The sequence below is a fragment of the Leiobunum rupestre genome, chromosome 4 (genome assembly GCF_980474605.1).
Source record: "Leiobunum rupestre chromosome 4, qqLeiRupe1.1.hap1, whole genome shotgun sequence".
NCBI classification, from domain to species: Eukaryota; Metazoa; Arthropoda; class Arachnida; order Opiliones; family Sclerosomatidae; genus Leiobunum; species Leiobunum rupestre.
Genome location: NC_143387.1, coordinates 17,777,739 through 17,793,226, shown reverse-complemented (window position 1 = coordinate 17,793,226; position 15,488 = coordinate 17,777,739). Strand labels below are relative to the sequence as shown.

The 15,488-nt window shown below is 38.7% G+C and overlaps 1 protein-coding gene across 1 annotated transcript; it reads right to left on the bottom strand.

Annotated features, from left to right (window-relative positions):
• Positions 1-11,503: 11,503 nt before the first annotated feature.
• LOC149946532 (chitin deacetylase 7-like) lies at positions 11,504-15,154 on the bottom strand. Its single transcript, XM_090172249.1, has 4 exons — positions 15,000-15,154; positions 14,269-14,472; positions 12,847-13,180; positions 11,504-12,514 (listed from the first exon to the last, which is right to left on the bottom strand). The coding sequence occupies exons 1-4, from the start codon at positions 15,037-15,039 to the stop codon at positions 11,635-11,637; spliced, it is 1,458 nt and encodes a 485-aa protein (XP_090028375.1). The 5' UTR covers positions 15,040-15,154; the 3' UTR covers positions 11,504-11,634.
• Positions 15,155-15,488: the final 334 nt, after the last annotated feature.

Below are 15,488 nucleotides of genomic sequence, written 5' to 3'. Positions count from 1 at the left end.
GGTTGGAAGATCAGGATGGGAAGTCACTTGATTTGGTAATTTCCGTTGAGTAGGTGTGGCTGTTGTTGTTGGTAGAGTCATCTGTGGTGAGACCGATGTTGCTGGTTCTACCAGTGACGCCTGGTGTTGCACCGGTGGTATAGGTATATTCGCAGCTTGTTGTGCTGCGGGAATTAGCGCTTTGACGACCGGTTGAATGGATGTACGGTACTGAACCACAGTTGATGGTCTTTGGCTCGCTGTCGTCAATGATGGGCTTTTATTTTCAAACCGCGTTGCTACTGGAGGTGATTGTGGACCCAAGTCTGGGGATGACAGTACTTCCTCCGAATCTGCTTCCCTTGTAGTGTCTATGCGCAGATGATATCTTGATCGCCGAAACGTGTTTCCTTCCACCGTTTTAATAATGTAAGAATGTGGTTCTTTAGCCAAGCTAATGATGGTGGCTGGTAGCCATGTCCGGTGTGCTGTGTAGTAGAGTATCCGTTGACCGACTCGTAGATGATGCGGTGTGAGGTGTCGCTGAGCCTGATCTTTGCGGACCATCTCTTCTTGCCGAGTTTGTAACGCCTGGTCGATGTCGTATGTTGGAAAGTGTGGTTTTAAGGCAGCATTCGTTGTTGTTAATGGGGTCCTTAAACGGCGTCCCATCAGCATTTCAGCTGGGGATGGAAGTTTTCCGATTGGCGTGGCCCGATATTCCATCAGTAGATATTGTATATCACGGGCGTCCTGGGTAGCCTTAATTACCATGTTTTTAATTGTCTGTATCGTTCGTTCGGTCATGCCATTTGAACGTGGGTAATATGGGCTAGATGTTACATGTATGACGCCCCATTGATCCAAGAAGTGTCGGAATTGCTGTGAATTAAATGGTGGCCCATTGTCGGATACTAGGCGTTGCGGTGCTCCGTGACGTGCGAAATGTGGATTTAAAAACTTGATTACGGTAGCTGTGTCGGTTGTCGGTAATTCGGCTGCCTCGACATACTTAGAATAGTAATCGACTAAGAGTATTAGATTCTTCTTCTTGATATGAAATAGATCCGTGCCAATTGTTTCCCAGGGCAAGGTCGGTACTGCATGTGGGTGTAGTGGTAATGAGTGATTGATAGGGTCTCGTGTTCAACATGTTGGACAGCGCCGGATAAATTCTGTGATGTCAGCGGTGATCGATGGCCAGTATACATTCACCCTTGCTCTAGCTAAACATGCATTCACGCCTTGATGAGCAATATGTATTTGCATCATAATGTCGGTACGTAGCGTTTCAGGGACATATAGGCGGTCACCTCGATATATGAGACCCTCTGCCTCATGAAGTTCTTCTTTCAATGCCCAGAATGGACGTAGATTGGCATGTAGTCTATCCATAGCTGATGGCCAGCCATGGCGTATGTGGTATAGTAGTTCTTGAGAGGTGTTATCTTGTGTGATGGCTTGTCGGAAAGCCAGTTGTTTGGTGCGTGAAAGTACCGTTACTGAATGGACTGCAGCACAAGGACCTTCCAGTTCATTCGTGTCGATGTCCATCTGAGGTAGTGGAGCTCTTGATAATGCATCGGCGACTGGAAGTTGAGTTCCTGGGACATATTCGATAGTAAATGTGTAGCGTAATAGGCGTAAGACGAGTCGTTGCAAACGGGGTGATAAAAGATATAGAGGCTTGTGTACTATCGATGTGAGCGGCTTATGGTCCGTTTGGATGGTGAAGCGTGTACCAGCCACGTAATAATCATAATGTTCACAGGCATGAACGACGCCGACAAGTTCTTTCTCGATCTGTGAATATTGTTGTTGCGTACTGTTGAACGAAGTTGACGTGTATTCGACGGGTTTCTGGTTCTGCATCATTACCGCTCCAACTCCAATAGGACTGGCGTTAACGGAAATAGTTGTTTGTGCTTTCGGGTCGAAGAGCGCCAAGACTGGTGCTGTTGTGATGATATGTTTTACCCTCCGGAATACCTTTTCAGCATTGTCATCCCATTGAAAGACCGTGTCTTTTTTAAGTAGCGCACGTAGAGGAGCCGTCTCCTGAGAGTAATTCGGGAGAAATTTTGCCAAATAGTTCACCATCCCCAAGAGACGTTGTAGTGCAGTTTTATCTGTTGGTGATGGAAATGCGTCAATAGCTTTGGTTTTAGAAGGGTCTGCATGAATACCTTGTGGAGTAATAATATGTCCCAAATAGCGAACTCTTGATACAGCCAACTGCATTTTCTTAGAGCTGAATTTCAGTCCGGATTGACGAGCCCTGTCTAGGACACTGCGAAGAAGCGGGTTGTGAGCTGCAACTTGCCGGGCTATGAGCAAAAAGTCATCCGTCGAGATTTTAATATCTGGGAACTATTGTGGTGGATAGATGTCATGCATCGCCTGTTGGAAAATCTCTGTCGCCGTGCACACTCCATATGGAAGGCGTAAAGAACGAAACCTGCCAAATGGTGTGGCAAATGTGCACAAGTAGGAACTAGCCTCATCCAAGGCAATCTGCCAAAAGGCACTCTGGGCATCCAGTACCGTGAACAGTTCTGAGCCATGGAGGTCGGAGAAGATTTCTTGGGCCGTCAAGGCATGACGGTTCTGACGACGAATGGCTTTATTTAGCTCCCGAGGATCGAGGCACAGTCGCAGGGATTCATCGGGCTTCACTACAACCACAAGAGCGTTGACCCAGTCTGTTGGCTCCGTGACTGGTGCTATAATGCCTTCCGTCACCATTCTTTGTAGTTCGGAATACACTTTGTCATGGTAGGCCTGAGGAACCTTCCTGGCAGCAGTGACAAATGGAACGGCACCGGGTTTAAGATGAATATGGTGAAGACCAGGTAATTTACCAATGGAGTCAAAACAATCGCTATATTCTTCCATTATTTGTTTCGCTGTAGCCGTAGTTTCAGAGACATCACGAGCCCTGGTTGAGGTCATGGCTAATTTCATTGATTCGAGTTGCTCTGCAGGCTGGGCCGAAATTATAGCCGTATTGGTATTATCCATTTGTGATACTTGGGGTGGTCTTGCTTCAGATGTTGGATGAGGTGGAGATGGCAATGTTTGTCCTGCGGATGGTGGGACCCGAATAATGAATCCCAAAGCTACCGTGGCAGTAGCACCCAAAATTGGAGTTGTGGCCTCAGGTGTAATATAGAAGCTGCATGTAACCATCGTATGCTCCGAGACGCAGGGAAGATTCATGACCCCCTTTACCGGAACCGGGTGGCCAGAGTACGATGATATCCGATAGAGTGGTCGTTGCAGTAGTGGGCGATAAAGTAACTGATTGTAAATGCTTTCAGGTAAAATGTTTACCTGTGATCCGGTGTCCAGCTTAAAAGATATAGGCATGTTACACAGAAAGACAGTATCGTACCATTCATCCTCTTGTTGTACACCAGCCTGAGTAGTGTCACAATATAATGTAGCTGTGAATGAATTAATGTAGAGGGTACGAAGCTCAGGTGGTGGATGGTGTGATGTATTTAGCAAATCCGTGTGATAGTGGCCCCCATAGGGATATGATAGTTCAGCGTGGCCGTGTGAGTAATCCTCGCGATAGTGTCCCGTCCCTTGATCTTGGTCCCATAAAGGAGTGGTGATGTTATGAGGAGAGTGATCTAGATGAGGAATATCATTATGATCAAAATATTGTGGTAGGTAAGCAAGTAACTCATGAGTATGTCGTGCAGTAGACCGACAGAAACCCGCCCAGTGACCTTGGCGTTGATAATTATAGCATGTCGAATTAATAGCGGGGCAACTATGTGGATGTCCATGGGATGTGCCACAGTTGCGACATGCGGAAGTTGACGGTGGAGGATGATTGCGGTTTGAAAACCCTGGTGGGCGGTTGTATGATGATCCAGGTGGGCGGTATGCCATCGTAGGAAGCGTATGTCGAGGTGGATTGACCCGATGCTGAGACGAATGAGATGGGTTGTTGTGGTACGATGGGCGTGACCGGCCACGATGAGACATAATTGGTCCTCCACGACGGTGGGAATAATCAAGCTGAGGATTCCTTGCGGGGTATTGGTGCAGGGCATCTAGGGTGACAGCAGACGGAGCACCCACTCCATTGATGTGTGAGGGGGGTGCAAGTGTTTTGGCATGGTAAGTAGAAGCCTCCTCAGATTTACAGAGCTCCTCCACGAGATCCAATGTGAGATTACGCTTGGCCAGTATCCGTTTCCGCAATTCAGTGCTGCAGACTCCCATGGCAATGAGAGTGCATAATAATGTATCACGGGCTGTGCCAAGCTCACACAACCGAGATTTGGTTTTAATGATAGTCAAGAAATCAGCAAAAGGCTGATGAGGTAGTTGTTTCGTGGTAAGTAAGTCAAACTGGGCAGCTATCAGGTTCTTGTACGGTGCATAATGTTCATCAAATGTAGTGAGAACAAGATCAAGAGTTAACCCTCCCTGAGGAACAGCAATGTCAAAAGTGTTATACAGATCATTGGCAGTCTTACCCACGAAGTACAAAAAGTTGGCGATTTGGACGTTGGCAGGAGAGTTAGACAGTTGAGTTGCAGTGGCATATATTTGAAATTGCGCTTTATAATCAGCCCACGATTTAGCAGAATTATTCGCATCCGGAACAAACGGCTCAGGACCCGTAAACGTAGTAGATGTACTAGGGCCCGCCATAATGAAGGACAAGGCTTAACGAGCCGTGAGGTTGACGGAATAACAGAGGCACTAGTTAGCGAATAAAAGCGATGGGTAAATAAAAAGAGACGCGAGTACGATAACTTCTGACACCATGTTATAAAATTAAGTTGTTATAATATCTTGAGATAAAAGAGAATAAAACATTTATTAACTGTACTCTATTACATCGTATAGTGAACTGGTTTTTACTATTCCTTAACTTCAATCCGCCCTCTAACCCCGCCGGTGGCGGCCTCTACTTTCTTATTAAAACCATAGTCACATGTTCTTATTTACATATTACATCAGCACAAAGCCGACTGGAGAAATTAAAGAACCCAAAGATGGTTGAACATCTTCGGAGAACGAAAAAACTTTCAAGGGCGTCTCTTCGACTGTTCGAGCAGAGATCGTAAAATTACGATCTCTGGTTCGAGCCTCTTCAATCCGACTGCGCACAACACGCACGAGATACGAGATTTCGCAATGTGATTAAACTTGCGTAAAACCCTCAAACGGAAAAATACCAACAAGTCCGAAAATATATTAACGATATATACACGTATAAAGAGTACAGGATTACAATACGTACCTCAAGCTGGGTTTCGAAATCCTCCAAGCCCAGCCACTCACCAGAGAGAGTGGAATGCAAGACTGGGACCTTCCCAAAATAATCCCTTTGTTGAAAATTTCAGCGAAGGGATTATTTTGGGAAGGTCCCAGTCTTGCAGCGAAGGGATGAATGATCGGGTCTTCAGGGTTGCCAGTTGGGCGAAAAGTCGCCCAATTTGGGCTACTTTCAAAACGATTGGAGACCAAAAAATGCTTGGGCGATTTGGGCGATTTTTGGGCTCCTTTATCTGTCTTCAGTCGCCCGCACTATTTTCAAAATTGGTCGAACACATTTTGGATAGACGTATACTGTTTTCAAGATGCTTCTGGAGAGCACATAATGAAGGTGCAATTAAGCTTTTAAGTTTAGCAATTTCTAACGCACAAGTAGAACGAGTTTTCTCCCAAGTGAACTTGACGAAAACTGATCTTAGAAACCGAATGAATCTCGATTTATTGTCTAGTATATTATATGTTAAATTCGGACTAGCTCGAATAAACAAAATGTTCGGAATTTGTGCCTCCAACTGAACTTTTAAACGCATTCAACCAATCAATGTATAACCAATAAGCATATGTAACATAATTACTCATAAGTATGCCACTGAACCTTTATTCCATTAAAAAATCTTCACTAGCGGTTTGTTTCACCACGAACCAGTATAAAGGTGGACTACTTTAGATTTTAACCTTTTTATTCATCCTAATAATTTTGGGAATCACACTATTGGCTACTAACATATTTATTTAAGCCAATGGAAAACCTCTAAATTGAGAAGGAAATTTTTGCGTCGGAATTTTAGTCAGCCCAATGTAGCTTTATTGAAATTTATAAACTCCCTCGGTTTGTGCGGATGAAGTTAAATAATGAGTAATTTAGAAAAATAAAAGGTTGGGGAAAATGATCAATAAGTGATCGCTTTCCGAAAATGGAAAAAGTCGTCGAAGTGGAATATTCCACCAGCGTTATTAAAACCCATATCAAGCCTAGAAGAGTTAGTCCTAGGCTCAAAAGAATTATAGAATCTGCAAATACTCCAATCTTGTAGATGCGCCAGAAAAGCTCAACCTGAATTTCAACTATATATTTTTTCCAATAAACCTGCTTCTTTTATTTGACAATGCAAATTTATTTTAGAACGTGAGTCTCCGAGAACTTCATTAATTTGCAATTAACAGAACTTCATTTTAGCTCCTAAGCCTTGGTTGTTCAACCGGTTTGTTTACTAAAATAATGGCCGTCGGTTTATCAGAGGTAGAGCTAATTGGGCGACGGCATTATCGGCATTTGAGATTTGATGACGTCACATATTACGTAGGGTACGGATGACGCAATATCTGTGAAACAAACCGTTAGTGAAGAAATAGAGCTAGTGGCATACTTATGAGTAATTATGTTACATATGCAATTAGTATAATGTAACTTCTACATTTTTTAATAAAATGATTGGTTTGATTTAAAAAATTTAGTTTAAGTGAGCTTGTACCATTTGGTTATTAATGTTTTACTTTGGGCGACAAATTGGGCTACTTAAGAAAGACTGAATTTATTTTGGGCGACAAATTAGGCTACTTTAAAATAACTTTTGGGCGACTTTCTCAAAAACGACCTGGCAACGCTGGCTGAAATCATAGACGAAGAACGGGTAAACCCTGGACACGCGACGTACGCCTTCCACAGTAGAGAGAGAGATTTTGAAAATTGTTCGGAATTTGCTGGTGCGCGACGCTGGCGCCTCTAGTGGCCGTCATCAAAATAACGGCTACTGCGCAAGCCCAAACTTTTGTTTCTCTCTAATTTCCGGTCTCGGGGTCATAATCGAGGTTAGGTGAGTCACGGCGTTTTGTAAGCCTTATTCTGCAAGTTTAAATCAGTCTTGCATTTAGTGCGTTATTTGTAAATAGATTATTAGACATAATCGACTATTTACCGTGTGTTTTCGCTAAATAAATAAAACATCGTGGATTTATAATTTTAAGTATTATTTTATATTTATCCTGTGTTGATTGTAGAAAGTGCTTAATTTTATAATCGCATAATTTTCTATTAATAGGACTTTGTCACCTAACATCTTTACAATTCCTAAAGCCATCACAATCTAAATTACAAAAAATATATAATATTGAGGCAGTTAGGAAGAGTGAAATACAGTAATGTTAATAGTACTCACCATTAAACATTTCATCAATAAATTCATCATTATCGTTTGAATTCATCGTCCAATTGCTAAGCCTTAGCTTAAACGTGTGGGATCTCCACGACCAGACTTGGAATTAGCGGGAGTCTTGGGGCCAATGGCTCTTAATAAAAATCAGTGGGCTCTTAAAATAAATCATTCGAACGGGGGTTGCGGGCCACCGGGGCTCTCAATTGAATTAAAAAATATTTATTAAACATTTTACGGAAATTTCTGGAACATATTGATATTTGTAAAAAATATCACTATTTCCAAGTCTGTCCACGACCCACGTGATTCGAAAACGGAAATTGATAAGAGAGGAGGAGGAGGAGGAGGGGGGAGCGCGAGGGCACCAGCAAACAAAGAAGCAGCGCCTCTAACGGCACTAACATTTTTTCGCGGAGAGAGGCGTACGTCGCATGTCCAGGGTTTACCCGTTCTTCGTCTATGCTGAAATAGAGATATTTTAGTGACCACGTGACTAACGTCACTAATGCTTTTTAGCATTGAGAAACCCCCACAAATGGCGACCGTTTCCACTGGTAAAGCTATGGAGAGCAGACGACGTGATACATCTCTATTGGGCTAAAAACAACTTATGGAGCCCAAAGTATTTCGAATAAAGTAGCCAAAGAGAAGATGTACCAAAAAATTGGTTTCAATTTCAAAACGGCGATCTTCAGGTTCCTAAACTCGAGTCATGACTCTGAAGTTGAAAACTATTGACTGACACCGAATGTTCGATTGATAAAGAAGTCGCTGCGACCTAGTGTGTCTCTTGTTAGTGCGCGGAAATTTTAAAATAGGTTTCAAAATAAAGTTCCATAAATACAATTCCTCTAGTAATGGAAATAACTTCAGTTATTTTTCTTTCGTTATTATCTACGTATCTGTCGTCTTGAAAGGTGATGCGTCTGCACCCCACTTACAAGGAGACATCCCGAAGTGTAACCCACCGATTTTGTTCAAACTCGAGGGATTGGTAGACCTTTATGTAACTTGAAAAACCCTAAAGGGAATTTATTCAATGGGCAACGGTTTTGCCATGGCAACGAAAAATGTTTTTGACAACAGATAATGGAAATTTCCCCATTGAAAAAAGAATGGGATTCTGACCGATTCCAAGGGTCTGTGAAAAATTTAAAAAAAATTCAAAAATTTTAATAAGCCCAAATTAGAAGAAATTGATAAAAATTGACGAAAAAAATCAAAATTGATCAATTTGAACAAAATGGGTGAAAAGTAACAGAAATGGCTAAAATTGAAAAAATGTGATAAAAATTTAAAAAAAAAATCAAACATTTAAAAAACGTATTTCAAAATTGTTTAAAATATTTTTTTTTTCAAAATTAAAAAAAATTTAATACAATTTTTAAAAAAACATCAAAATCAGAAGTTTCGATCAAAATTGATAGGAATTGATGGAAATTTATTAGTTGTGTAAAATTGGATTAATATAGAGATAAATTGTTATTTTTGAAAGAAAATTGATTTATTTTGGTGAATTTGATCAAACTTGACCAAAATTGGAAATTAATAGATCAAAATTAGAATTTTTTAAAAATTGGTAAAAAATGTATAAAAAGAACTAAATTCAACACTCTATCTCAAAACTGTTTAAAATATTTTTTTCAAAATTTGAAAAAAATTAATACAATTGATTTTTTTCTCTCCAAAATCAGTAGTTTTGATCAAAATTAATAGGAATTTATGTAAATTTGTTAGTTGTGTAAAATTTGATTATTATATAGATAAATTGCTTTTATTTTAAAGAAAATTGATTTATTTTGATCAGTTTGATCAAAATTGATCAAAATTGGAAATTAATAGATCGAAATTAGCTAAATTTTAAAATTTTGGAAAACATTTATAAAAAAACTAAATTTGACCATAGACAGTATATATCCTTAAGTAGGGATATATACTGTCTATGATTTGACACACTATCTCAAAACTGTTTGAAATATTTTTTCCCCATTAGTTGAAATTGACTAGGGGAGAAAATGAATTTTATTGTTGTAATTGACGAAAATCGAGGTTATATCAGAAATGTATTTCGAATGTATTTCAGTATCTAGAGTCAAGTGAGATTTAGTTATTTTAATTAGATTTAAATATTTTAATAAGTTAATTTGAGAAACAAAACAAAACTTCAAAAAATTTAGTTTACTCTGTATGTTCTTTAAATTTCTTGTATATTAACTACATTTGAGTAATCATACATAAATTGGAGAAACTTAGATTGATATTGAGACATTTCTAGTGCGTTTCAGAGTTGCGAAGTAAAATGGATTTATGTATAATTATATATTTTGGAAAAAGTAATATCTTTAAAAATGTATTCTGTTTAGTTTTAGATTTTATTTAAAACAACTATAACTATTAGATGGACAATTTTAAATCTTGAATGAAGTTTTAATTTAGGTGTTAACAAATATTTACAACTTTTAATGCTATACACTTTTCCTAAATCGTTTATCTACACTTGTTTATAGTAGAAATTATATACAATAAGAAGTCAGTTAAAGGGATAATGAAATGGTAAAATAACCTACTTTGAGTCTATTCCGCTTCCAAAATTAGGAATTTGGTCAAGTTTGATCAAACTGACCAAAATAAATAAATTTTCTTTCAAAAAATGCAATTTATCTATATAATAATCCAATTTTACACAACTAATAATTTTACATAAATTCCTATTAATTTTGATCGTTTTTGATCAAAACTACTGATTTTGGAGAGAAAAAATTTAATTGTGTTAATTTTTTTAAATTTTGAAAAAAAATTTTAAACAGTTTTGAGATAGTGTAGAATTTAGTTTTTTTTTACATGTTTTACCAATTTTTAAAAAAATTCTAATTTTGATCTATTAATTTCCAATTTTGGTCAAGTTTGATCAAATTCACCAAAATAAATCAATTTTCTTTCAAAAATAACAATTTATCTATATATTAATCCAATTTTACACAACTAATAAATTTCCATCAATTCCTATCAAGTTTGATCGAAACTTCTGATTTGGATGTTTTTTTTTAAATTGTATTAAATTTTTTTAAATTTTTAAAAAAAAATATTTTAAACAATTTTGAAATATGTTTTTCAATGTTTGAATTTGTTTTTAATTTTTATCACATTTTTCCAATTTTAGCCATTTCTGTTATTTTTCACCTATTTTGTTCAAATTGATCAAAAGTTGATCAATTTTTATTAATTTCTTCTAATTTTGGCTTTTTAAAATTTTTGAATATTCTTAAAATTTTTCACAGGGAATAGCTCAGAATCCCATTCTTTTTTCAATGGGAATTGGGGAAAATTCCATTGAGGAATATTATCATAAGTAACATAATAAACATAAGTATGGCACAGAACGAAATCGGTTAATGATAGCCTGTCGTGGAATGATTGCGAAATAGGAAGATTCCGAACATGAAACTCGTCCCTTCCTACTCTTTCCGGTGATAAAATAGTTGGTTAGCTTGATGGTGAGAAATACGAGCGTACACGCGTTTAGGTTTGAAATTGGAAACACACTAACTTCTGAAATGGAGCCAGTGTTTATAATAGTTATTTTTATATTCGGATTCAATAATTCATCATTATTTTTCAAAAGAAAGTGTTATTTACACTTTGGAAAGCATTTCAATTGGCCTTGCAAGTTAGTCCGTCGAAAAGGCTGCCGGTGGATCGGCGGCGATTTTCCGGGCATCCTCCAAATACTAGGAGCAGTTCGCGGAGAGTTTTCATTTCATCGGTAAGTAATGACTTACGTGGTCATTGGCGAAACAGACGGTCATTAAAATATTTGCATTGAGTGAATAGGAAGCGTAATACTTTTGTTTATTATGTTACTTATGGTATTATATTATAGCATATGTTCTCTATTTATTGTTTACCTTCTTCATACTTCATAATTTGTCCACTTCATTATAAAATACCTAGAGAGTCCCATTATGGTTGCATAAAAGCTTATACTAAGCTTAGCAATCTATGTATATTGTGTGAAAAAATTAAAAATCTTTTTGCGTTTAGAGATAAATCGAAGTAAATACAAATCGTTTACATTTTTAATAAAAGTTTTTATTATTTACATGAAAAGGTACATAGCTTACCTCAAATCTTTTAGTGATTTTATAAAACTAGCTTTTAAAATTCCCTGTTTTTAAAACAATTGGCGGGAAACTAGAATTTAAAAAAAGGAAAACTCGTTGTCGTAATCTTCTTCTTCGTCCATATCGTCTATTTCGTTCTGAGAAAGACCGTCGACGCCGGAAGCGAGAGGCAAACCTTTCGGGTTGCCAACCCAGGGGTATTCATCGGGACATTCAGCGCATGTTTGCATATACCTAGTCTCTTCCACGTCTTCTTGAATGTGCCTCAGCGCGCAATTCCGCGGATATTCGCAGGTCGGCGGTAGTTCCTCTCCACACTCGAAAGCCGGATGAGCGGATCTGGTTGGAACTGGATTAATGGTCCATTTGATCGCCCGCTTTACGCTGACGAACCAGACGTCCTTATGGATGCATTGGACCTTCTCGATAAACCTAACGAGAGCGGCGACTTTCTCCGCCCTCTGGAACCAATTGAAATGGAAGTAGAGACCGAAGGGAGCTCTGTTGGTTTTGTAGTGTCGGTAAAAGTTCTCCAACAAGAAATGGTAGATTGTGTCTTCATCAGCCTCGAAAACGCATTGATCGGCCAAAGCGCATCTTCCGTTGAAGCCATCTTCGGAGTACAACATGTTCAGAGGGTATTCCCAGATGCCTTCGAAAGAGCGAGTCGGACACTGACTTCCTCCGACGCAACGATGCGGTATTCTGTAATCGAGAGTGTACGGCCATAACGGGACTCTTTTGGCTGCAGACAAGGACGAGTCGTACAGCAGTCCCATTTCTTTCATCACCGCAGCCATTTCGTTGCCGCCATTCCTCAAGAAAGGCGACCGCATTCCGACAATGCTGTCGTTGCGCAGGCCGCCGAATTTCACCAACATGGTCCGCAAATCGTCGAACTGTTCCTTCAGCTCGTCCTTCGTTGCCGTTTCCCACCATTGTTCAGGTTCGCGGGAGCTGTTAAGGTAATGCATCGATTTATTATATTTTCTAATCATTTAATTTGACAAAATAAAATGTGTACAGGAAAATAAAGACATAACGCGAAGCGTTTAGGAGTTTCAATTTTAACGCCTTTAGTTGTAATAGATGGCGCAAAATTTAAACTTTTTAGCGGGAAGGCAATAAAAACCATGTTATATTTAAATCAAACTACTATTATTTATATAAAAACTATCAATAAAAATTCGGCTCAACACTGAAAGAACCACCAAAAAATAATTACTCCATCCGCTAAATTTGTTACCTCGAGAACACATCTATTATTTTTCAAACGTTTATATGCTTACTAAACTCCGTTGAGGGCGATTTCGTGTCCAGCGGCGGCCATTTCTTGTATGTTGTTGTAGCTGGAGTAATGGTGAGACACGAAGAACGTAACGCTGGCGGGATGTCCGTTGGGATTCTCGCGAATGGCCTGCAGAATTTTTTGGTAGTGTTTGGCGTTCTGGTAATTTAAGGCTCCGTCGAAAGTGATGGTGATCATCATTGGAACGTCTGTTGGCGACAAACCTCCGGGGATTCTGCTTCCAGAACGGCTGCAGTGGCACTTGGGCAGTTTGCAGCGAGACTTGTCACATTTGGGAGCCCGCAAAGGATCTGGCGTCGCAGTTACAACGGGAGCTAAAGCGCATTTCATAAATTATAATATTTGCGATATTTATAACAAGAAAGAAAACCCCTATAAACTCTTTTTAATGACAGAAAATCATGGCCCACTAAATATATTTCGATAATTAAGAGTTAGGCTTCAAAGAAATCTAATTTGGAGAACAGATCTTTTAAATTGTATTTTTAAACAGCTCATTAATTTACGTGGTTTTTTTACATTTTTAAAATTGCTTTTGTTTGGTTTTGGAAAATTAAAATAATTTATCATAAGTTTATAATTAACTGTCACGTAAGTGTGCCACATAACTATCCTACATAAATTAAAAATTTACTTATCAACGCATTTTTCTAGACTTTGGAATAAGTCACCGTGAGTACGTTTGATACACACTTCCCGCGAAATAACTTACACGCTAGACACTTTTTTTGCGTTTACACAGTTTCCGAGAGTTGCTATTACGGTCTACTATACGTCATGCTTATCATTTTGGTAGGACTTTATATTAGATCACTCTACACATAGCTAGGGATGCACCGATATATCGGCTAATTTTTCAAATATCGGTATCGGCCAATATCGGCTTAAGCGAGGCCGATATTAGCCGATACTTCTGGTATTAGAAAAACATTTTTTTGATCGCTGTTGTAGGAAATAATTATTCGCGTCCAAAACGGTCAGGAATCATAAGTGGTTTTTAGACTCCAAAAGCCATAGATCATATCATTTTTAACAGGTGGTTACGAGAGTAAACAAAAAAGCATAATATTGTGATAGGTAACTTTGTTAATATCGGCCGATATATCGGCTGTACCCATATCGGTGCATCCCTACACATAGCTAACAGTAAATATTACGAATAACCAGTGGCGTAGCTAGAAATTTGTCAAGGGGGGTGGTCGAGAAGGGGGTGGAATCTTAGTACAGTCAAAAGGTAGGCACAAGGGGGTCTGGACCCGGAAATCCCCATTGTGTACGCCACTGCGAATAACTAGCATTAACCGATTTATGTGTTGTCGGACATAAAATATTAACGATAACCCTCTTTACGTAATTGAAATTTCTAGACATTTCTACAATTGAGAGTTGTTCTGGTACTTACGAAGTGGAACTGGACCGCAGACTAAATCATTGGACTTGTAGCGACAATGTTTCTTGGCGTCATCGAAATAGAGCGAAGGCGGGCAAGACTGTTCGACCGGGAGATTTCCGGAGCACATGTAGAATCGGCGACAAGATTTGGGATCCGCAAACAGCCCCTGCGGACGGGGACATTTGAAGGGCGCCGCACTACCGACCATAAAAACTGTCGACGACGGAAAATGTTATTTACAAACTCAACAAACCACGATCTAAACGGATGTATTTAATAAGTCTATTACGAGACAAGTATCCGTCTAGCACGTAACAATGAAATTTGTACCTTCGCGTGATCGAAGCAGTTCTTAATAGACGTGATTGTCCCGTCGAACTGTAGTAGCATAAACCACTTCGCGGCTCACAAGTTACCACGTCTATTAATCCGCTTAACTACGTAATACGTAACTATGTACACTGCCTAGAAATATCTATAAATATTTAAATACACTTTGGTATTCATATTTGTAAACTATTCTTATTCTTTTCTAAAAGCATTACAATTACATTTTTCGCAACGCCCAATTTTTCATTCAAAATTATGCTTTTGAAAGCATCAGCGGGAGCCTGCGAAGGTACATGTTTCAAGCGAATGACATGATCAGTATAGGGATCTTCTGATCTAACGTATTTTTTAAAATTGTAAATTCTTGACATAATTACGTTTCTGTATTAAAAAATAAAAGTTCTAATTACCAAAGACGTCGAAAAACAACATAGTCATAATTAATTTCATTTTGGTCGAATATGAGGTAAGTTCTCTCTGACGGAACCGAAGACCTGCTTGTGGACATTAAATCAAGACTAGTTGTCGCTTAGAGAAAGACCGTAGCACTGCGAAATGCCCTTCCGATAGTCTCGCTTTTATAGTCGCGCGCCCATCGTGGGTAAACGAGACTACAAAGTTCGTTAACTACGTCACACGATTTTCGTCGAATCCAATTGTTCATTAATATTTTCAACTAAATGTTTACTGGGCGCGAAGAGTGTTAAACGACTGCAAATTGTCAAAACGTAAATTTTCCTCTGGATTTGATGTAAAGATAAGCAACAGATATCGCGACGGAACGTTTTTCTGTTATTTACAAAATAAAATAAAATTTCCACTTAAGGCGAAACACGGTAAAAAAAACGAGAACGGAAAATTATCTGTTTTATTTTAGACTAATCAATGAATGAATATTT